The 23,847-nt window shown below is 50.8% G+C and overlaps 3 protein-coding genes across 3 annotated transcripts in view; all 3 read right to left on the bottom strand.

Moving 5' to 3' along the window:
• Positions 1–23,847, bottom strand: part of TSPEAR (thrombospondin type laminin G domain and EAR repeats) — a 184,354-nt gene that overhangs the window by 85,634 nt on the left and 74,873 nt on the right. The window contains exon 2 of the mRNA XM_061167454.1: positions 15,150–15,370. Within this exon, the coding sequence (XP_061023437.1) occupies positions 15,150–15,370 (221 nt within the window). The remainder of the gene's footprint in view (positions 1–15,149; positions 15,371–23,847) is intronic.
• LOC133073650 (keratin-associated protein 10-8-like) lies at positions 3,969–4,628 on the bottom strand. The gene has a single exon (XM_061167456.1). It carries the CDS (start codon positions 4,626–4,628, stop codon positions 3,969–3,971), a length of 660 nt encoding a protein of 219 aa, XP_061023439.1.
• Positions 10,062–10,733, bottom strand: LOC133073649 (keratin-associated protein 10-8-like). The gene has a single exon (XM_061167455.1). It carries the CDS (start codon positions 10,731–10,733, stop codon positions 10,062–10,064), a length of 672 nt encoding a protein of 223 aa, XP_061023438.1.

The raw sequence follows: 23,847 nt of genomic DNA, 5'->3' as shown, positions 1-23,847 counted from the left end.
CATCATGGTGGTGCTGACCGTGGCTGTGGGGTCAGATGACAGTGTCTGAGCACCTGTTCTAGGTCAGGTTGTGACCTGAACGCTCTACACCTGCCAAGTCACTTGATTTCACATCAACTCCGCACGCAAGATTCTGTAAATAGTTGAGAAGCCCAGGCACAGAGAACTTAAGGAACCATCTACAGGTCACACAGCCCAAAGTATCAGGACTTGGACTGGAAGCCAGCCATCTGTATATAGGACCGAGGCCTTACCCAGGCCTTCCCCCAGGCCAACTTCAGTGCTAGATAGAGAAGGAAGGATGTGTCCAAGGCAATTTACCTCCAGGCAGCTGTGCTGAAAATTTACAACAGAGGTGGGAAAGAGAAAAATTAACCCCACAGAAAATCAACTCTGTGGTTTTCACACAAACACTGTTAGTTCCTCCAAACCACAGAGGTAAAGTATGCATGCTTGCTCAGGGGCTCAGTCGTGCCTGACTCTTTGTGACCCCATGGAACTGTAGCCCGCCAGGTCCTCTGTCCATGGGATTCTCCAAGCAAGAATACTGGATGAGGTGCCACTTCTTACTCCAACAGTAAGACAACTCAGTCGTGTCTGACTTTTTGCCACCCCATGGATTATACAGGCCATTGAATTCTCCAGGCCAGAATACTGGAGTGGGTAGCCTTTCCTTTCTCCAGGGGATCTTCCCAACCCAGGGATCGAATACAGGTCTCCCGCATTGCAGGCAGATTCTTTACCAGCTGAGCCACAAGGGAAGCCAAACAGAGGTAAAGCATAAATCCCCAAATATGATGAGAGAAAATGTAGTAAACAGACCATGTGTTTCGCTGACACCAAACGTGACCGCTCAGTTGCTAACAGGGAAGAAGGAAGAACTAGGAAAAGACAATAAAGACAGGGCTGAACACGAACCACTCTGAGCGGAGTGCACCAAGGTGCATGTGTTTGGACTGGAAGGGCCTCAGGAATTCAAGAGCATCTGATTTTTAGAGACCACCACAAACACACATTCAGTGAGTTCATTCCAGTCGCTCAGTCATGTCTGACTGCGACCCCATGGACCACAGCACGCCAGGCCTCCCTGTCCATCACTAACTCCTGGAGTTTACTCAAACTCATGTCCATTGAGTCGGTGATGCCATCCAACCATCTCATCCTCTGTCATCCCCTTCTCCACCTGTCTTCAATCTTTGCCAGCATCACCGTCTTTTCAAATGAGTCAGCTCTTCGCATCAGGAGGCCAAAGGATTAGAGTTTCAGCTTCAGCATCAGTCCTTTGATGAACATTCAGGACTGATTTCCTTTAGGATGGACTGGTTGGATCTCCTTGCAGTCCAAGGGACTCTCAAGACTCTTCTCCAACACCACAGTTCACAAGCATCAATTCTTCTGCACTCAGCTTTCTTCATAGTCCAATTCTCAAATCCATACACAACTACTGGAAAAAACATAGCTTTGACTAGACAGACCTTTGTTGGCAAAGCAGTGTCTCTCCTTTTTAATATGCTGTCTAGGTTGGGCATAACTTTTCTTCCAAGGAGTAAGCGTCTTTTTATTTCATGGCTGCTATCACCATCTGCAGTGATTTTGGAGCCCAAAAAATAAAGTCAGTCACTGTTTCCACTGTTTCTATCTATCTGCCATGAAGTGATGGGACCAGATGCCATGATCTTTGTTTTCTGAATGATGAGCTTTAAGCCAATTTTTTCACTCTCCTCTTTCACTTTCATCAAGTGGTTCTTTAGTTCTCCCTCACTTTCTGCCATACGGGTGGTGTCATCTGCATATCTGAGGTTCTTGATATTTCTCCCAGCAATCTTGATTCCAGCTTGTCCTTCAGCCAGCCCGGCCTTTCTCATGATGTAGTCTGCATATAAGTTAAATAAGCATGGTGACAACATACAGCCTTGATGTACTCCTTTTCCTATTTGGAACCAGTCTGTTGTTCCACATGCAGGTTTAAGTGTTGCTTCCTGACCTGCATACAGCTTTCTCAAGGGGCAGGTCAGGTGGTCTGGTATTCCCATCTCTTTCAGAATTTTCCACAGTTTATTATGATCCACACAGTCGAAGGCTTTGGCATAGTCAGTAAAGCAGAAATCGATGTTTTTCTGGAACTCTCTTGCTTTTTTGATGATCCGGCGGATGTCTGCAATTTGATCTCTGGTTCCTCTGCCTTTTCTAAAACCAGCTGGAACATCTGGTAGTTCACAGTTCACATACTGTTGAAGGCTGGCTTGGAGAATTTTGAGCATCACTCTGCTAGTGTGTGAGATGAGTGCAATTGTGCAGTAGTTGGAGCATTCATTGGCATTGCCTTTCTTAGGGACTGGAATGGAAACTGACCTTTTCCAGTCCTGTGGCCACTGCTGAGTTTTCCAAATTGGCAGTTTTTAAATGAACTGAATGAAGGGCAGCTCCACCTCCAGGCAGGAAAAATCAGCCTACAGTCTGGGCTGGAGATGAACTATTACCGGGCGGACCCCCGACCTTTCCCACCAAACAGTGAAAGGCACAGACCTTCAAGGGAAACACTGGGGACTGAGGCTGACGTTTCCTATTTTCAAATTATTACATCTTTCACCTGCGTTGGCAGGCCAACTCTTTTCTGCTAGTGCCACCTGAGTAGCCCATTATATCCTTCTCAAGTAAAGAGAACAGCCGCGTATTTTCACATAAGCAAAAGCTTGGAAAAACTCTACGCATGTTTCCCACTTGGAGAAACATTTAAAGAGACAAGACAAATGATGGGCCTCCCCTGGAGATCCAGGGGTTAAGGATCCACCTTCCAGTGCATGGGGTGTGGGTTCGGTCCTGGTCAGGGAGCCGAGACCCCACACGTCCTTCGGCCAGAAAAACCAAATCATAAAACAGAAGCAACGTGGGAACAAATTCAATAAAGACTTTAAAAGTGGTCCAGGTTAAAAAAAATCTTCAAAAGAAAAACCAGAAAGAAAGAAGACAAAGGCCCGAGTGAGGAAACATACAGGAGCATGTGGGGAATTGGGCAGGTGTAGGTGAGAAGCAGAGGAAGAAAAGCCTAAAGAGCCAGAGCGATGGGTTCAGTTGGTCACACACAGTCTGATCCTTCCCAGGCAGCGACCCTGGTGAGGTTCTGATACTTCCTCAATATCAGGTGTACTGAAACACTAAGCTTTTGGATTGTTGTCGTTTGTCAGTAGCTTTGTGCACATGGCTTATTGGTTCTTTCTCTGGTGAACCCTGACTCACACAGGCTCCCAACATCACTGCATGTGGCTCTCACCATCCACACCTCTGCACACAGAGGAAAGCACTCACACTCATGTCCAGGGCACTAGAGGACAGCTGGCACCAGCCTGTCTGACGCTGCTTCTGGAGTAAGCTTCACGTATTCAAGGCAGATGTTTATTAAACAAAGGGGTCTCCTTTGTCCCTAGAGAGGCCCCATGTTCCCAGTCTGCAAGCCCGGGGCCTGAACATCTGCCCCACCACCCCCCCATCACTCACGTCATGCACGGTCTACAGGTGAGCAGGATGCTCTGGACTGGAGGCTGCAGTAGATCTATGGCCACAGCACACCCAGGCAGAGAGGAGCAGGGCGTGGGGGAGCCGAGCCTGATGATGTTACTGTTCTGAACCCAGCTCAAGACCAGGTTTCTAACCCAGCCCAGCCCACTGTCCACAACAAAGGTCTTTCCCAGGGTTTGACCAGATATGCACTCCAGGCACAGAGATGGCATGACAGTGACTTTATTTGTTAACAGGCAGACCCCTCACCTAGGTCAGGACAAAATCCATGACCAACAAGGATGGAGAGCAGGATGCTGGCTGAGTCTCAGGGCCTGGAAGGAACCAGGAGCCAGTGAAGCCTGCTAACAGGAAATCCTGGGGCAGAAGGAGACCCCAGACTGGGCTCAAGGCTACAGAAGTTTCAGGTGAAAGTGAGCGTTGGCCCTGGAAGGAGTTGGCAATGTGCCAGGTCAGCAACAGGGCTCCGGGGCCAAGGTTGGGATGCAGCAAGCAGGGCGGGAGCATGCGGGCCGGCAGAGCAGGGCCACGCAGGAGGCCGGGCGGCAGCAGCTGGGCTGGCAGGAGGAGGCGGGCACGCAGCAGGCGGGGCGGCACACAGGACGGCAGAGAAGGGACACAGAGGAGGAGGGTCTGCAACTGACCGAGGAGCAGGGATTGGGCTGGCAGCACAAGGAGGCTGAGCAGGGGGAGGACTCACAGCACACGGGCCTGCAGCAGACAGGCGTGCAACAGACGGGCCTGCTGCAGACAGGCGTGCAACAGACAGGCGTGCAACAGACAGGCCTGCAGCAGACGGGCTCGCAGCAGACGGGCCTGCTGCAGACGGGCCTGCAGCAGATGGGCTCACAGCAGACCGGCCTGCAGCAGACGGGCTCACAGCAGACGGGCCTGCAGCAGACGGGCTCACAGCAGTCTTGCTGGCAGGGGGAGGAGGTGCAGCAGGAGGGCTGGCAGCAGGGGCTGGACTCGCAGCTCACTGGGGCACAGAGGAGGGTCAGGCGGGGGGCCGGGGCGCAGCAGCTGGGGGCACAGCAGGGGGGCTCGCAGTAGCTCTCTGGACAGTTGTAGCTCAGGTCGTTGGAGCAGACAGACAGGGTGGAGGCGGCCATGGTAGAGGCGGTTGGGCTGGACGACGGTTTGAGTGTGTGTGAGTGTGTGAGCTGTATGTGTGAGGTGCTTGGGGATGCAGGGCTTTTATACCTGGCCCCTGGCTTCTGTTGTCCCCACAGGAGACTCCCAGGCCCTCCCTTCCTTGTTGGGGTTGAGAGCTGGCTGCAGGAGCCCCTCATTAGTGCTGACATAGTTTCCACAACAGTTTTCACTCATTAAACCTGTGAGTATAAATATCCCATGTTGCAGGATGTTTTCCCATCTCTCCGTTGTTTGGCTCCAGAAAAGATATAGAAAATATCTGAGGTAAGATCCTAAAGGAAATGAACCCTGAATATTCATTGGAAGGACTGATCCTGGAGCCGAAGCTCCAATCCTTTGGTCACCTAATTCAAAGGGCTGACTCATTAGAAAAGATCCTGATGCTGGGAAAGATTAAAGCAGGAGGAGAAGGGACAACTGAGGATGAGTTGGTTAGATGGCAAGACTGACTCAATGGCCATGAGTTTCAGCAAGCTCTGGGAGATGGTGAAGGACAGGGAATCCTGTTGTACTGTAGTCCATGGGGTCACGAAAAGTGGGACACGACTGAGCTACTGAACAAGAGGAACTATGCTGAGTGAGGTTTAGAGGTGAACATATCTCTCAATTGGTGAATTTAGATGTCGCAGCTCTCCTCTGTTTGAGGCACAGTACTTTTAATATTATTTTGACTTTTACGCATTTTAAAATTTAGGTGTAATGTGACATGTGCATGTCTGTAAAATGCAAGTGGGATGTGACCACATCCAGGGGATGTGACCGAGGAACCAGCTGAGGGTCATGTTCAGGTGTAATGTAGGCTGTAATGTAACATGTGCATGTCTGTAAAATACAAGTGTGATGTGACCACATCCAGGGGATGTGACCATGGAACCAGGTATGTGTCATCTTCAGCACGGGCTGCTGGGAGATTCTGGCACCCCACCTCCAGCAGCTGCTCTGTCAGTAGGAGGCATGATGAATGGGACATCCAGTCCCCTGCAGCCCAGCCAGTGTGCCTGAGAGGAGCGTTAATGGAGTGTGGTCATACGTGGCATCTGTTAGGAGATCTCTTCAGGGAGCAGCGCTCACAGGTGTCTGAGTCAGGGGCCGAGTTCCTCAACGTTTCACCCAAACCCAACTGTTCACAGCACACCCTGTTCACCCCACACTTCTCAGCTGAGCAACCTGCCCCTCTGGCCAGAGTTGGTCTTCCTCAAAGGTGATGGCCCAGAAAGACTCAGAGAGAGGGAGGGTCTCCTCCTGGAGGCCCCACGAGTGAGCAGCAGAGACTCGAGAACGCGAGGCAACACCCAAAAGTAAAGCTCAGGTAAGAGTTGATTTTCCTTGTGGATACAAGAAGATGTGGTCCCAGGGAGCCTGAAACAGAAAGTCAGCAAGAGCTGACTCTGGGGAAGGCCGTGACATCTGGGCAGCATCATGGTGGTGCTGACCATGGCTGTGGGGTCAGATGACAGTGTCTGAGCACCTGTTCTAGGTCAGGTGGTGACCTGAACGCTCTACACCTGCCAAGTCACTTGATTTCACATCCACTCCGCACGCAAGATTCTGTAAATAGTTGAGAAGCCCAGGCACAGAGAACTTAAGGAACCATCTCCAGGTCACACAGCCCAAAGTATCAGGACTTGGACTGGAAGCCAGCCGTCTGTAGATAGGATGGATGCTCTTACTCAGGCCTTCCCCCAGGCCAAATTCAGTGCTAGATACAGAAGGAAGCATGTGTCCAAGGCAGTTTACCTCCAGGCAGCTGTGCTGAAAATTTACAACAGAGGTGGGAAAGAGAAAAATTAACCCCACAGAAAATCAACTCTGTGGTTTTCACACAAACACTGCTAGTTCCCTCAAACCACAGAGGTAAAGTATGCATGCTTGCTCAGGGGCTCAGTCGTGCCTGACTCTTTGTGACCCCATGGAACTGTAGCCCGCCAGGTTCCTCTGTCCATGGGATTCTCCAAGCAAGAATACTGGATGAGGTGCCACTTCTTACTCTAACAGAGTGTAGTGAAAGTTGCTCAGTCGTGTCTGACTTTTTGCCACCCCATGGATTATACAGGCCATTGAATTCTCCAGGCCAGAACACTGGAGTGGGTAGCCTTTCCTTTCTCCAGGGGATCTTCCCAACCCAGGGATCGAATACAGGTCTCCCGCATTGCAGGCAGATTCTTTACCAGCTGAGCCACAAGGGAAGCCAAACAGAGGTAAAGCATAAATCCCCAAATATGATGAGAGAAAATGTAGTAAACAGACCATGTGTTTCGCCGACACCAAACGTGACCGCTCAGTTGCTAACAGGGAAGAAGGAAGAACTAGGAAAAGACAATAAAGACAGGGCTGAACACGAACCACTCTGAGCGGAGTGCACCAAGGTGCATGTGTTTGGACTGGAAGGGCCTCAGGAATTCAAGAGCATCTGATTTTTAGAGCCCACCATAAACATACATTCAGATAGTCCAGCCCAATCGCTCAGTCATGTCTGACTGCGACCCCATGGACCACAGCACGCCAGGCCTCCCTGTCCATCACTAACTCCTGGAGTTTACTCAAACTCATGTCCATTGAGTCGGTGATGCCATCCAACCATCTCATCCTCTGTCATCCCCTTCTCCACCTGTCTTCAATCTTTGCCAGCATCACCGTCTTTTCAAATAGGTCAGCTCTTCCCATCAGGAGGCCAAAGGATTAGAGTTTCAGCTTCAGTATCAGTCCTTTGATGAACATTCAGGACTGATTTCCTTTAGGATGGACTGGTTGGATCTCCTTACAGTCCAAGGGACTCTCAAGACTCTTCTCCAACACCACAGTTCACAAGCATCAATTCTTCGGTGCTCAGCTTTCTTCATAGTCCAACTCTCACATCCATACACAACTACTGGAAAAAACATAGCTTTGACTAGACAGACCTTTGTTGGCAAAGTAGTGTCTCTCCTTTTTAATATGCTGTCTAGGTTGTGCATAACTTTTCTTCCAAGGAGTAAGCGTCTTTTTATTTCATGGCTGCTATCACCACCTGCAATGATTTTGGAGCCCAAAAAATAAAGTCAGTCACTGTTTCCACTGTTTCTATCTATCTGCCATGAAGTGATGGGACCAGATGCCATGATCTTTGTTTTCTGAATGATGAGCTTTAAGCCAATTTTTTCACTCTCCTCTTTCACTTTCATCAAGTGGTTCTTTAGTTCTCCTTCACTTTCTGCCATAAGGGTGGTGTCATCTGCATATCTGAGGTTCTTGATATTTCTCCCAGCAATCTTGATTCCAGCTTGTCCTTCAGCCAGCCCGGCCTTTCTCATGATGTAGTCTGCATATAAGTTAAATAAGCATGGTGACAACATACAGCCTTGATGTACTCCTTTTCCTATTTGGAACCAGTCTGTTGTTCCACATGCAGGTTTAACTGTTGCTTCCTGACCTGCATACAGCTTTCTCATGGGGCAGGTCAGGTAGTCTGGTATTCCCATCTCTTTCAGAATTTTCCACAGTTTATTATGATCCACACAGTCGAAGGCTTTGGCATAGTCAGTAAAGCAGAAATCGATGTTTTTCTGGAACTCTCTTGCTTTTTTGATGATCCGGCGGATGTCTGCAATTTGATCTCTGGTTCCTCTGCCTTTTCTAAAACCAGCTGGAACATCTGGTAGTTCACAGTTCACATACTGTTGAAGGCTGGCTTGGAGAATTTTGAGCATCACTCTGCTAGTGTGTGAGATGAGTGCAATTGTGCAGTAGTTGGAGCATTCATTGGCATTGCCTTTCTTAGGGACTGGAATGGAAACTGACCTTTTCCAGTCCTGTGGCCACTGCTGAGTTTTCCAAATTGGCAGTTTTTAAATGAACTGAATGAAGGGCAGCTCCATCTCCAGGCAGGAAAAATCAGCCTACAGTCTGGGCTGGAGATGAACTATTACCGGGCGGACCCCCGACCTTTCCCACCAAACAGTGAAAGGCACAGACCTTCAAGGGAAACACTGGGGACTGAGGCTGACGTTTCCTATTTTCAAATTATTACATCTTTCACCTGCGTTGGCAGGCCAACTCTTTTCCGCTAGTGCCACCTGAGTAGCCCATTATATCCTTCTCAAGTAAAGATAACGGCAGTGTATTTTCACATAAGCAAGAGCTTCGAAAAACTCTACGCATGTTTCCCACTTGGAGAAACATTTAAAGAGACAAGACAAATGATGGGCCTCCCCTGGAGGTCCAGGGGTTAAGGATCCACCTTCCAGTGCATGGAGTGTGGGTTCAGCCCCTGGTCAGGGAGCCAAGACCGCACATGCCCTTTGGCCGGAAAAACCAAATCATAAAACAGAAGCAACGTGGGAACAAATTCAATAAAGACTTTAAAAGTGGTCCAGGTTAAAAAAAATCTTCAAAAGAAAAACCAGAAAGAAAGAAGACAAAGGCCCGAGTGAGGAAACATACAGGAGCATGTGGGGAATTGGGCAGGTGTAGGTGAGAAGCAGAGGAAGAAAAGCCTTAGGAGCCAGAGCGATGGGTTCAGTTGGTCACACACAGTCTGATCCTTCCCAGGCAGCGACCCTGGTGAGGTTCTGATACTTCCTCAATATCAGGTGTACTGAAACACTAAGCTTTTGGATTGTTGTCGTTTGTCAGTAGCTTTGTGCATATGGCTTATTGGTTCTTTCTCTGGAGAACCCTGACTCACACAGGCTCCCAACATCACTGCATGTGGCTCTCACCATCCACACCTCTGCACACAGAGGAAAGCACTCACACTCATGTCCAGGGCACTAGAGGACAGCTGGCACCAGCCTGTCTGACGCTGCTTCTGGAGTAAGCTTCACGTATTCAAGGCAGATGTTTATTAAACGGGGTGTCCTTTGTCACTAGTGAGGCCCCATGTTCCCAGTCTGCAAGCCCGGGGCCTGAACATCTGCCCCACTCCCCCCCATCACTCGCTTCATGCGGGGTCTACAGGTGAGCAGGATGCTCTGGACTGGAGGCTGCAGTAGATTTATGGGCACAGGACACCCAGGCAGAGAGGAGCAGGGCGTGGGGGAGCCGAGCCTGATGATGTTACTGTTCTGAACCCAGCTCAAGACCAGGTTTCTAACCCAGCCCAGCCCACTGTCCACAACAAAGGTCTTTCCCAGGGTTTGACCAGATATGCACTCCAGGCACAGAAATGGCATGACAGTGACTTTATTTGTTAACAGGCAGACCCCTCACCTAGGTCAGGACAAAATCCATGACCAACAAGGATGGAGAGCAGGATGCTGGCTGAGTCTCAGGGCCTGGAAGGAACCAGGAGCCAGTGAAGCCTGCTAACAGGAAATTCTGGGGCAGAAGGAGACCCCAGACTGGGCTCAAGGCTACAGAAGTTTCAGGTGAAAGTGAGCGTTGGCCCTGGAAGGAGTTGGCAATGTGCCAGGTCAGCAACAGGGCTCCGGGGCCACGGTTGGGATGCAGCAAGCAGGGCGGGAGCATGCGGGCCGGCAGAGCAGGGACACGCAGGAGGCCGGGCGGCAGCAGCTGGGCTGGCAGGAGGAGGCGGGCACGCAGCAGGCGGGGCGGCACACAGGACGGCAGAGCAGGGACACAGAGGAGGAGGGTCTGCAACTGACCGAGGAGCAGGGGTTGGGCTGGCAGCACAAGGAGGCTGAGCAGGGGGAGGACTCACAGCACACGGGCCTGCAGCAGACCGGCGTGCAACAGACAGGCGTGCAGCAGACCGGCCTGCAGCAGACGGGCTCACAGCAGACGGGCTTGCAGCAGACGGGCTCACAGCAGTCTTGCTGGCAGGGGGAGGAGGTGCAGCAGGAGGACTGGCAGCTAGACTGCTGGCAGCTCAAGACCAGGTAGGAGCTGCTGCAGGCTGGCTGGCAGCAGGGGCTGGACTTGCAGCTCACTGGGGCGCAGAGGAGGGTCAGGCAGGGGGCTGGGGCACAGCAGCTTGGGGCACAGCAGGGGGGCTCACAGCAGCTCTCTGGACAGTCGTCCACCTGCCAGGAGGAGTCGGCGCAGGAGTCATAGGACCCGGGCAGGCAGACCCGGCTGCTGTAGCTCAGGTCGCTGGAACAGGCAGACAGGGTGGAGAAAGCCATGGTGGGGTTGTGGGGCCAGAGGAGGGTGAGGATGTGAGTGTGAGTGAGTGTGTGTGTGAGTGCCCAGAGCTGCCAGCTTTATACCTCTCCTCTGTGTTGTGTGTTGTCTGGCAGCAGCCTGATGAAGTCTTTCCTTCCTTGTTTTTGTTTAGTGTCATGCTCTGTTTTGGCAGCACTGGTCACTGTCTGTAAATACCTTTGGGTGGTGCGGCTCCTGAGTGGAGGCAGGGATATCCTGCCCATGTTTATCTCCAGAGGAAAGATAATAACAAAGCTTTTGATGCCTTTGCAAGGACATTAGCAGTCACATAACTTTCTGAGAGCAAAGGTCCTCTGCTCCAGTAGGGACAGCAGCTACTCTTGTAAACAAAACTCCTAGTCCCAAGGAAGGGAAGAGAGCCAATCCCAGAATCAGGGCTTTGACAGAAGGAGTGGACAGGTCAGGCCATGCCCCACTAGCGTGGCTGCAGGGTGTGAGCTGATAGAGCAGGCTGCATTTTTGAGCTATACTGTGGTTGTTGAGGGAGATGAGGGGACCTGTGTCTACCAGGAGTGAACCCTGGGTCAGATGTGAGGGGCTGTGTCCTCCTGGGGCAGAGACTGGCTCACAGAGAAGGGCTCGGATGCCAATGCAGGCTAGCCCAGAGAGAATGACCACTGGAACAATTGCCTTTTGCTGCATTGCAGCTGAGCTTTTATAGAAGTTGAACAAAAGAGTCTTAATGCTCACACCTTCCTCCTCTCCTCACAGTCCAGACAATGTCAGGGGCTCCTGCAGCCCTGGGTGCTGATTAGAACAACATCTCCTCCCTCAAGGACCCCTTCCACTGGTAGGAGTTCACCAGGATGAGGTCCTGGAGTCTGCATAGCAAAGGTCAGTAGGAGGGCCTGGTTGTCCACGAGTCTTGTGCACAGACATCTGCACAATGCGTCTCCAGAACTCCATCTAGAGCTGTGATCTAGTGACCACAACGGCATCTGGCCATGACCCTATGTGTCTGCATTTTTCAGCCATTGTGTTCTTCCAAGTCTTTGAAGGGGCAAGGGCAGGACCTTGGTGATGCCCTTGTCTACAGGTAGCCCCCAGATTCCATAGAAGACTTGTCAGGGGCCAGTGGGCTTCTGAGTTCCAGCCTTCACTGACCTCTGATGAGTGGGGCTGGGGACTCGACTATAGGACTGCGTGGCAGTCAGACCACAATGGAGAAATATTACCTTAAAGAAATAATAGGTTAAAACTGCATAAATGTATTGAATAACTTTAACCTACACATCCAGGAGGTTGAATAAATTCCAAATGAGATACACACATAAGAGTCACAAACAGACACATCCTAGTAAATACACTGAAAGTCAAAAACATGGAGAAAATCTCAAAAGGAGAAGGAGAAAAATGCTGAGTCACTCACAAGGTAATCCCAGTAAGACTTACAGCTGGCTTCCCATCAGAAACAATGGAGACCCGAGTCAATGGGACCATGTATTCTCAAATTGCTCAAAGTATAAACTGTCAATCAATAATGCTATATACACTCTCTGACATAAATCACACAAGGATCCTCTCTGATCCACCTCCCAGAGTAATGGAAATAAAAGCAAAAATAAACAAATGGGACCTAATTAAACTTAAAAGCTTTTGCACAACAAAGGAAACTATAAGTAAGGTGAAAAGACAGCCTTCAGAATGGGAGAAAATAATAGCAAATGAAGCAACTGACAAAGAATTAATCTCAAAAATATACAAGCAACTCCTGTAGCTCAATTCCAGAAAAATAAATGACCCAATCAAAAAATGGGCCAAATAACTAAACAGACATTTCTCCAAGGAAGACATACAGATGGCTAACAAACACATGAAAAGATGCTCAACATCACTCGTTATCAGAGAAATGCAAATCAAAACCACAATGAGGTACCATCTCATGACAGTCAGAATGGCTGCTACCCAAAAATCTAAAAACAATAAATGCTGGAGAGGGTATGGAGAAAAGGGAACCCTCTTACACTGTTGGTGGGAATGCAAACTAGTATAGCCACTATGGGGAACAGTGTGGAGATTCCTTAAAAAACTGGAAATAGAACTGCCATATGACCCAGTAATCCCACTGCTGGGCATACACACCGAGGAAGCCAGAATTGAAAGAGACATGTGTACCCCAATGTTCATCGCAGCACTGTTTATAATAGCCAGGACATGGATGTCTCTGTGTCAACAACGAAGACTCAGCACAACCAAAAAAATTTTTTTAAGTTATTTAAAAAAAAATTTTTTTTAAAGCTAATTCTATAAAGCTCTTAGAGAAAACTTTGGGATAAATCTTCATGTCCTCAGATCTGGCACTGGATTCTAAGATATGGCTTTAAAAGTATAAGCAAGAAAAAAAATAGGTAAATATGACTTCATCAAAATTAAAACATTTTGTACTTCAAAGGAGACCATCAAGAAAGTGAAAATACAATCCATAGAATGGGGGAAAATATTTGAAAATCCTGTATAGCACAAGGATATATATATAGGATATATAAAGAACTCTCATAACACAACAATTTAAAAGGCAAATAATCCAATTAAAAACTAGGCAGAGGACTTGAATAGACATTCCTCCAAAGAAGAGACGTAAATGGCTGGTATGCACATGAAAAAATACACACCATCACTACTCATCAAGGGAATGAAATCAAAGCCACAGTGAGATACTGCTTCATGCCCACAAAGGTCACTAGAATAATGAAGTCAGATACCAACAAGGGTTGGGGAGGATGTGGAGAAACCGCCACCTTCATCCAGGGCTGATGGGGATGTCAGATGGTGCAGCGACTTTGGGAGACAGTCTGGCAGTTTCTAAAATGTTAACCCATTGATGTAAGAGCCATCAACTGCACTAAGTATATACCCAAGAGAGATGAAAATCCATGCCAGTACAAAAATGTGCACATGAATGTTTATAGTAGCATTATTCATAATATCCAGAAGATAGCAACAAGCCAAATGTCCATCAGTGATGGATGGGGTGATCAAAATGTGGTATATCCTCACAGTAATCTATGGTGTGGCCACAAAAACGAGTGAAGCCCTGATACACGTTATGACACGGGTGAACCTTGGACACATACCACATAAGCCAGTTACAAAGACCATATATTATATGATTCCAGTGCTATGAAACGTCCAGGCAAACCCAAAGATAATGTAAAGTCAACGGGTTGCTGCCTAGGGCTGGGGGTGGGGAGTGTGGGGTGAAGGGTGGGAGCCAATGGGCTAAGGGCTTCCTTCTGAGGTAACAGGCATGAGCTACAACAGGCTGTGGTGAGGGTTGTGCTTGGAGGTTGACTGCACCCAACGCCCTGACATGTGCACCTCAGATATCTGAATCATGGCTCAACAAACCTGTTTTTAAAAGGTTACTGAGAATCACAGGAAATAAGGAGATGGAGTCAATTTTCTGGGAGACCCGCGGATTGAATCTTGTTCAAGAAAGTAGTTGACATGACAAAGACTTCTACCTGAGAACTGAAAATTACATAAAATAGAAGACAATGGAAATTAAAGTACTGAAAATGCAATGGCTGGAGCTGAAAACTCAGCAGATGGGTTTGCAGGTAGATTGTGCAGAATGAAAGCAGAGAGGATGATCGAGCAGAAGTCCCTGGAGAGTATCAGGATGGAATCACAGTTGACAGAAAACCCACAGCAAGAGTCTCGGTTATGGAAGGATGGGGCTTTCCAGGTGGCTCAGTGGTAAAACATCCACCTGCCAATTCAGGTGACGTGGGTTCAATCCCTAGGTCGGGAAGATCTCTTGGAGGAGGAAATGACAACCCACTCCAGTATTCTTCCCTGGAAAATTCCATGGGCAGAGGAGCCTGGTGGGCTACAGTCTATGGAGTCACAAAGAGTTGGACACAACTGAGCCCGCATGGACACTGCTAAGAGAAGATGGAGGATCCTGACTTGGAACATGAAGGATGGGTTGCATGCCTAGCAATTGCCTCTCCCGGACCCTGCGGAACCTTCCAAAGTGCTCCCGTCCTGGCAGGAGAGGATGGGGATGTTAGCTGGATCTGGGCTGGATGGGACTGCAAATCACAGGTAAGCAGACCCCAGAAGGGTATGTTTTGTTATTTTGTTCACATTTCCTGCCATAGGACGTCAAAGTAAAACCTGCGGCATCATCCCTCGCCTTTGACAGCTAAGCACACCGGAAAGTTACAGCTGCTATACAGACCCTTGGCGACGGTCACGCAGGCCCTGCCTGCACACTCACAGCAATGGGCACCTCAGTACCTACCAAGGCCGGCCACTCTTGACCTCTTGATGGGCGGGTCGTGCCCTCTGCACACTCTGGCATGGGGAACACGCAAAGGCACAGGGGTAAAGCCACAGGCTCTACAGGTAGAGCAGGAGGAGTCACTGACCTTAGGGGGCAGGCTGGGGACTCTCAAGGTCACAACGATGGAAAATTCCTCCGGGAAGAGGTCACATCTGAAGAAAATCCTCGAAGCAGGGAAGCTCAGGGCATGGGGCGTGGCGGCTGAGAGCTGGAGTCCTCGTGCGCCTTGGACCTGCATCACCCTGACCCCGACTGCAGAGCCATCGGGAGGGACCGCCTCTGCCAGCACATCCAGGGGCCGCAGGTCTGTGTCAAGGAAATCACAGGTGGGTTACAGGGTGCCCGGGTGTGACTTCAGCATCTTCACAAGAGCTCTGCAAGCTGGGTGTCACAACTTCCCTCTAACCAGTGAGCAGACAGAGGCACAGATTGCTTACAACCCAATGGTCTGCCGTGATCTCTCCTCCCCACGCCTCCACCCTGTCCTCCGACTGACAGGCGCTGTGCTGGGCCTGCTGGAGGTCCAGGAAGGCCCTGCCTAGCCCCAGGTGCCCAGGAGACAGGCTCCCACGCGGGAAGCATCCGGGTCTGGACGTGGCAGGTACCGCATCCATGCCCTGCAGAGCCGTCTGTAAGGTTCCCTGTGCTGCTGGAGGGCGGGCACCTGACAAGACCTGGGCTCACCCTGGCGCGGGCACTGCCTCCTCCACACGCTGTAGAGGAGCAAGCAGGCTCCTGTTCTGAAGTTCAAGGTCATCAGACAAAACACACCCAAGGCCAGATGGTAGGAAAGGACAGTGGGGAGCCGGGTGAGCACCTGTGACTAGTGGCGGGGGTCGTGTCAACCCCACCACCCCCTGGCCCCACAGTGGGAGGGAAGGACTGGCTCGGGGCAGAGCCCATGGCTGCCCCTTGGACCCTTCCAGACTTGGCCACCATGTGTCAGGCCTTGGCTGGGATAAGTGACAGGCACGTGCAAATGAAAAGCCACGCCCCAGAGCTGTCTCCCTAGGGGCCTGGCGGTCCTGCTAGGAGACCTGAGCCTGAATGGAGCTGGCGGTCAGGGCACTATGGGGATGGGTCAGCAAAGTCAGCAGGGCTGCGGCCATGAGAACAAAGGACGCACCAGTGCACTCCCACCGCACTCAGGCCCAGCCCCACCCGCCCCAAGGCTGCTCTGCTCGGCCCCAGAGGGTGACCAGAGGGGGCTTTGTGGAGGCTCCCACCTGCGGGGTGTCACAAACGGGGAGGATGAAGCAGAAGACAAGGAGCGTGTTTTCTCCATTAGATTAAGGGGATTTAGGAAGGGAAAGGTCTCTCCAAACCAGCTAAGAGGAAAAACACTGAGTCCAGAGAAGAGAGGAGTGAAGTGAAAGTCGCTCAATTGTGTCTGCCTTTTTGGAACCCCATGGGCTATACAGTCCATGGAATTCTGCAGGCCAGAATACTGGAGTGGGGAGCCTTTCCCTTCTCCAGGGGATCTTCCCAATTCAGGGACCGAACCCAGGTCTCCTGCATTGCAGGTGGATTCTTTACCAGATGAGCCACAAGGGAAGCCCAGGAATACTGGAGTGGGTAGCCTATCCCTTTTCCAGCGGAACTTCCTGACCCAGGAATTGAACCGGGGTCTCCTGCATTGCGGGCGATAGCCACTCCAAGTCAGAGCACAAAACGTGGAAGGTCAGCGTTGAGAGGGACCAGAGCAGACCAGGGTGGGTGGGGGGAGGGGCGAGGTCCAGAGAACAGAGGGATTCTACCCAGAAGGCAGGAGATTCTTATGGGGAAAGTGGGTGGCCTCAACAAGCAAGGAACCTGGGCTCTTAAAACCAGACCACACTGTCCCACCCCCAGTGCTCAACAAGTTTCAGAGTTAGGGGCCATCAAGCCTGGGGCACAGCCAGGGATGCTGACATCCTCCTGGAGAGGGCCAAGGGGCATCCTCGTGTGTCTGGAGGCACCCACCGGCTGTGGACCTACCTGAGGGTGCAGGGACTGAGGGCAGATCGGACACCGATTTTAGGCTCACGCCAGCTGGGCAGCAGCGCTGGGGACCCAGGGATGTGGTGGCCTGAGCAGGGTCTGGGAGGACAGACAGGCGAGACCCTTTGGAGGATGTGGTGAGGGAGGGATGGATGCTGCTCTGTGATGGGAGGGCCGGTCACAATTGTCATTTCCACCACTGAACATGAGAAGCGGCACATGGTGGGGCCTTCGCTTTGGAAAGCACGCATGCTGCAAACTACACTACTCAAGGATTGGGCTCTGATGTACCTGAACGTCAAGGGCAGGAGCATTAGCTGTATGTGTCGGGGGCAGGGCTCTCAGGCAGATGCCATGGTCGGAGGTGGAGGGGAGTCTGTTTCGGGAGCCGGATCCTGACCCCAGCCTTGGGCTGCCCAGGTGAGGGGTGAGGTTGTACCTGGGAAGGGCCCCTGGAGAGCCTGGGGCTGTAAGTGAACATTGCTCACCCTAAATTCACCCCCAAAATGAGAGACACAGGGTACATGGGCCTTGCCTGGCAGTGGGCCCACTGTCAAGGTTTTAGCTATGGCCCCACAGAGATCCAGCCCCTCCTTCAAGAAATATGTGCCCTCCACCAGGCAGGCTGCCCAGCTGCTGGGGCAAGACTTGACCTGGCCAAGCCCCAGGCACGGCAACTAGGGAGACCTGGATTCCACTAATCCCAGCTCAAGCCTCTCCCTCCATTGTTAACTGAGACAGCCTCTTCCTGGTACCCTGCCCCCCCACCACTCCACTACCCACTGTGCAGCCCGAGCAGCCTCCACACCCCCGCCCTGCCGAGAGTTCTGCAGGTTAAAGAGACGGTGTGTTCGTCTTCCTGGGGAAGTCCTGCTCATGCAGGAACCACTGAATGACTGATTTCATAAAGGTCAGTGTTCACAAAGGACATTTGGACATGCAGTGATGGAGTTCAGCAAGATAACTCTAATAGATGTGGCACGGTCACCAGCACCTCCTGGGAGGCTGGACACACAGATGGACAATGGGCAAGCCATAGACATGGCCAAGAGAGGTCTGCCCTACAACCTCTGCAGTGACCAGCCTGGAAGCCAGCCCACAGCCTTTGCACTGTTGCCCAGAACGTGGTCAGTGACCACCAGCTTCCCTAACATTTGTCCCCAAGTCCAGTTCAGGGCCACACGGAGAAAACCAGACCTGCTCCTTGACCAGGGCACATGGGCACAGCTTCTGATCCACCCCGCTTCGCACGCCAACAGCCTCCATCAGACCACACCCGGGCCTTTCTGGCCACTCCAGGCTGTGCCTGAGCCTCTGCCAAACCCAGGTGACAGTGGCAGACCGCCTGCTGGAGCCAGCGTGAAATAGACTGGCTTGTTCTCCTTTGGGTCTTGTTCTCATTCGGGTGGTCTTCATCTATTCCACAAAAGCTTCTTGAAATGCCAGTTTCCAAAATAAACAGTTGTCCCCTGGTGCTCATAATTTAGCAAAGAGGGTGTAGCAGCCGCAGAGATAAACTCAAAGTTGGCTACACATAGGTCGTAACCCCGACCTCATCCTCGTAAGACCTGGCCCAAGATTGACTCGCTGCACCTTCTGAGCCTCAATTGCCTCATCTGTAAGATGGGAGGGTGGTGACCGGCCCTGTCAGTTACTCAGCGCAGCTGAAGAAAGAGTTGAGCAACCTGGGGCTGGAGGAGCTGATCACAGCAACAGACAAGGCAGAAAGCAAAACCCTATCTTCCCCTGGAAGGGAGCCCACTGGGGCCAGGCCAGGGACCCTGGGACAAAAGCCTCCTGCAGAATGAGTCCCGGGGCAGGAGAGGGAGAAGAAGGAAGGGCCAGAGTGTGAAGTGTCTTCACAGGAGGCCTGAGAGGAGGCCCGGGGCTGGGGACGAAGAGCTCCCTCTAGAATGGCAGTGCCTGGCTGTGTCCCGAACCTGGGCAGGGCAGCATCCTGGGGAGGCCTGTGGGGAGGCCTGAGGTTGGCCGAGAGAGTATGCAAAGCGTTTCTGGCCAGAAGCCAGGCTCCTCATGCCTGAGAATAATCCCTTAGGGAGGCCTCCTGTACGGGGACTGGGGACTGTGAAGACTGAGGTTATTCGTTGGGTGGGGGGTGGCGAGGAACAACTGCCTTTGTTGGATGCCCAGGTGTGAGCCACAGGCCAGCTTCAGATGGTCTCTGAGATGGCCCCTCCATTAGAGGTGGGAAGGGAGGGAGAACAGCCAACGAGGTCTTCTTCACTCTGGATTTCATTGAGTTCCCTGGGAGCTCAGGGACTAGGAGCAAGTTCACTGCCAAGAATTAGGGGTCCCTGCAGGGCAGTGAGACTGACCACACTGCCCGAGCAACAGAGAGTCCAGTTTGGGCCCAAGGAGAGGCAGATGGACCAGTGACGGGGTGAGATGAGAGCTCAGACACCCCCAGGTAGGATGACAGCAGTTCAGGCACCGTGGAGGTATAGTTAGTAAGGAGGGATGGTTGACCTGTGGGTGGTGATGGGAAAGTTGGGGTTCAGCAGAGAGAAAAACCCAGGCCCATTCCTCTCTGAACAGGGCACACAGAGTCAGCTCCAGGCAGGGTGGGAAGTGGGACCTCCAAGTTAGAGGGAGAGGTTGGGGGCTGTCTTTGTGATCTGAGGTTAAGGAAGGTTTCTCAGCACTAGATAACAAACCATCAGAAGGAAGCTGGATCATCTGCTCACATCAAAAGAAGAATTTCTGCCCAAGAAAGGACACCATGGGCCACACTGTATTCACAGAACAGAGCCCGGTCGGGATTTAAAACTGACAAGGAGTTGACACACAGCAGGAGCAAGACACCCAGGACACCAGCAAGGAAAACATGAGAACAGTCGTTGCCCCGAAGGCAGGCAACCTGAGAAAGAAACAGCCCAAACAGCCTGATCAGTCAGACAAAAGCAAATTACACAGCGACAAGGTATAATTTCCCCCTGTTACACTGGTTAAAAAAAGAAACAGGAAAAAATATTCAGATGGAGCCCAGAAGCAACCTATGCATCCATCGACAGGTGAGCAGAAGAATATGTGGTACATATACACAATGGAATATTACTCAGCCATAAAAAAGAATGAATTAATGCCATTTGCAGCAACATGGATGAAACTAGAGAGTATTATACTAGGCAGAGAAAATCACACAAAGACAATACCACATGATGTCACTTATATGTGGAACCTAATGTATCACACAAATGAACTTATCGGCAAAATAGAAACAGACGTAGACACACAGAGGACAGACCTCTGGTTGCCAAGAAGTGGGGTCGGGGAGGGAAGGATTGGGAATTTGGGATTGGCAGATGCAGACTATTCTATGTAGGATGGATAAACAACAAGGGATCACTGTAGAGCACAGGCGATCATATTCAGTATCCTATCATAAACCATAATGAAAAAGAATATAAAAGAGAAGGCATATGTATATGTATAGTATAACGGAATCGCTTCACTGTACAGAATAAATTAACAATATTGTAAATCAGCCAGATTTCAACTTAAATAAAAGATGGAGCACAAAAGGGGGAAATCGTTCCTGTCCCTGTTCTGTGTTTAAATCGGCTTTTCTTCACTTTTTAAAAAGGCGCTGAAGGGATGTGGAGGGAGGCTGGGCCACTGGGCTTCGATGGGATGGGCTGTCTCGGCTTGAGCCTGGCATATCCCTTGGACGTCCACAGCCTGGAAAGCCACAGCTGTGTGGTGACCGAGCCACGGAAGCTACAGGGGAGGTGTCAAGAGAGCAGGATGCCAGCAATGAATGACCGGCAGGCGTGAAGAGCCCCCAGGGTCAGCTTGGGCTAAGCCCTTCTCTTGCATCCACACTTTTGAACTCACACACATCCCCTCCCTCATCACCCTCCAAGGTCTGTGTTAGCCCCGGAGCCAAGGGCTCTCAGAATGCGGGAAGTTGTCCAGAGGGCCCATCAGAGGGTACAGTGACAATCGTGGCCGTGGCACAAGCTCTCCTGCAACCTGACCTCTCAGAGGCCTGGACCCCCTTTCCTGTGGGGTTGCGGGAGGGATTGGAACATCGTCAGGCAGGCAGGAGCTGCCCCCCGAGTCAGACTGCCTCCCAGTGACAGGCAGATGGACCGCCCACCCCGCAAGGCCAGTGCAGTCAGTCCTGTGCTAGGCCACTTTGTAGGTCCCACTTTAACATTCCTGTGAATTTTCGAGAAGCTCTGTGTCTGCCTATGAAAGGACAGCTGCTGGGGCTGCAAGCAGGTCCCCTAAGAGCCACGTGGCTGGCAAGCAGCTGACTTTAGTTCACGTCGTGTAAACAGGTAACAGGGCTTCCAGGATCCCTCAGTCAGCTGACGCAGGGAAGTCCACACACGGAGTGGAACCAGTCCAAACCTGAACCTTCCGTTCTCAGATGTTCTCTATAGGGTCCAGCAACTGCCTGACCTCACCAGGCGCTTGGATATTCAGGAGACAAAGACAGCACGCGCATCACGCAGGCAGTGGGGCTGGCACGCAGACAGGGGGTTGGCACAGGATGCTCAGCTGCCCGCAGGGTCCCACCCACAGAAGGCGCCGCCAGTGGTCCAAAGAGCCTCCTCCCTGTCTTCTCCTGCCAGGAGCAGAGGTGGGTGAGGCCAGGATGGAGGGGCAGCACCCGCCCCAGGGACCTTTGCAATAGAAACACCGCTCACTCCTGCAGGGCACGATTATCCCGTGATCCAGCCAGCTTTTCATGTTCCCTTTTCGCGTGTCCTCCTGGTGAGTGAAAACAAGACAGTGATGAATGGGGCTGCAGTGGCCTCGGGCTACAGGAGGTGGAAGTCCAAACACTCAGCAACTAGAGGCTCGGCTGCTTCCAAATCCTGTGCGTGCGAGTGCTCTGACTCTATTATCCTGAAAACTCATGCAATGATGAAATCAGAGTGAAAAGAGCCATGGAGACCAGACCATTCCAAGCCTCCAGTTACAGACCAGGATGGCCAGCACAGAGAGGCGTGTGGATGCAGCTGAAGGAGAGGAAAGGTCTGTGGTCCCAGGGCTTCCAGGAGAAAAGGAAGATGGTATCAAGTCAACCATAGAGGCTTCGCTTGAAGAAACTTAAACTAAAAGGGCAAATGGAATCCACCGTGAGCAGAAGGGAGGAGAAGGATGAAAATCACTGTGACCGAAACAAAAGGAAAATTCACCGAAACCAAAGCTGGGTCTTGGAGAAGATCAATAAAATTGATAAACTTCTACCAGACTGATGGGGGCGGGGGTGGAATAAGAAGAAACGATGTATCAATGTCAAAAAAGGAAAAATGAGTTATCATTGAACATTTTTCAAAAGTTAATAGAAAAGAGATTCACAGACATAGAGAACAGGTTTGTGGTTGCCAGGGGGGAGGGGAGAGGGGAAGGGATGGAGTGGGAGCTTGGGATTAACAGATGCAAACTATTATCTATAGGGTGGATAAACAGCAAGGTGTCACTATGGAGCACAGGCAACTATATTCAATATCCTGTGATTAATGTATCAATGTCAAAAAAGGAAAAATGAGATATCATTGAACATTTTTCAAAAGTTAATAGAAAAGAGACTCACAGACATAGAGAACAGGTTTGTGGTTGCCGGGGGGAGGGGAGAGGGCAAGGGATGGAGTGGGAGCTTGGGATTAACAGATGCAAACTATTATCTATAGGGTGGATAAACAGCAAGGTGTCACTGTGGAGCACAGGCAACTATATTCAATATCCTGTGATTAAACCACAATGGAAAAGAATTTGAAAATGAATATATATATATATGTATAACTGAATCACTTTGCAGTACAGCAGAAGTTAATATAAGATTGTAAGTCGGTTATACTTCAATAAAATAAAATTTTAAAAGGAGGAATTAAAAGAACAATGAAGAGACTCTACAATAGCATTATGCCTGCATATCCGCATCTTAGACGAAATGGACCAGTCCCTTGATAGGCAGAGACTGTAACTGAGTAGGACCCTTCCTGGGACAGACCCTCCCTCCACATCCTCCACCTGCCTCTTGTTCGTAGAAAAACTTTTCATACTGTTCGTGGGGTTCTCGCGGCAAGAATACTGGAACAGTTTGCCATTTCCTTTTCTAGTGGACCACATTTTGTCAGAACTCTTCTGACGAATGACTCATCTGTCTTGGGTGGCCCGACATAGCATGGCTCATAGTTTCATTGAGTTACCCAAGCCCCATTGCCACAACAAGGCTGTGATCCATGAAGGGTTAGTGAATAGTGATGTCCCAATGCTGGTTTCAAAGACTTGGTAGCTGATCTACACTTCCATGTGATGTTAACACCAGAGAAAGCTGGAGAGGGGCATATGTGACTTCTTTGTGCTCCTTGTGTGGTTATTCCATAAAATAAACTAAAAAAATCACCCCACAAGTTCAGACCATGCCTGGACCAGCAGAAGGCCTATGTGTGCTCTGAACCTGTCAGGCCACCTGCTGCCTGCACCCTGCCCTTCATGAATGTCCCCGAGGAAGGAGAAAGGATGCCTGCTAGACTCCTTCCACCCAGAGCCTGGCCTTGCATCAGCCTCAGGGCAGGGACAGCACTTACCAGGGGCTGGTTGTGTCCCGAGAAGATGCTGCTGCCCCAGCCCCAGTACCTGTGAGTTTGACCTTATTTGGAAATAGGGTCTTTGCAGATTAATCAAGGTATGATGAGGTCTTCTGGGTGTCTCTTAATCCCACCTGACTCGTGTTCTCATCGAAAGGGGAAGTTTGGACGCAGACATGTGCCCGTGTGGAAAATGCCCTGTGATGATGGAAGCAGAGACTGGAGTGATGCTTCTAC

This window comes from Dama dama, chromosome 19, assembly GCF_033118175.1.
Source record: "Dama dama isolate Ldn47 chromosome 19, ASM3311817v1, whole genome shotgun sequence".
Classification (NCBI taxonomy): Eukaryota; Metazoa; Chordata; class Mammalia; order Artiodactyla; family Cervidae; genus Dama; species Dama dama.
Note: the sequence above shows the minus strand (reverse complement) of the source record. Positions and strands in the feature narration are given on the sequence as shown.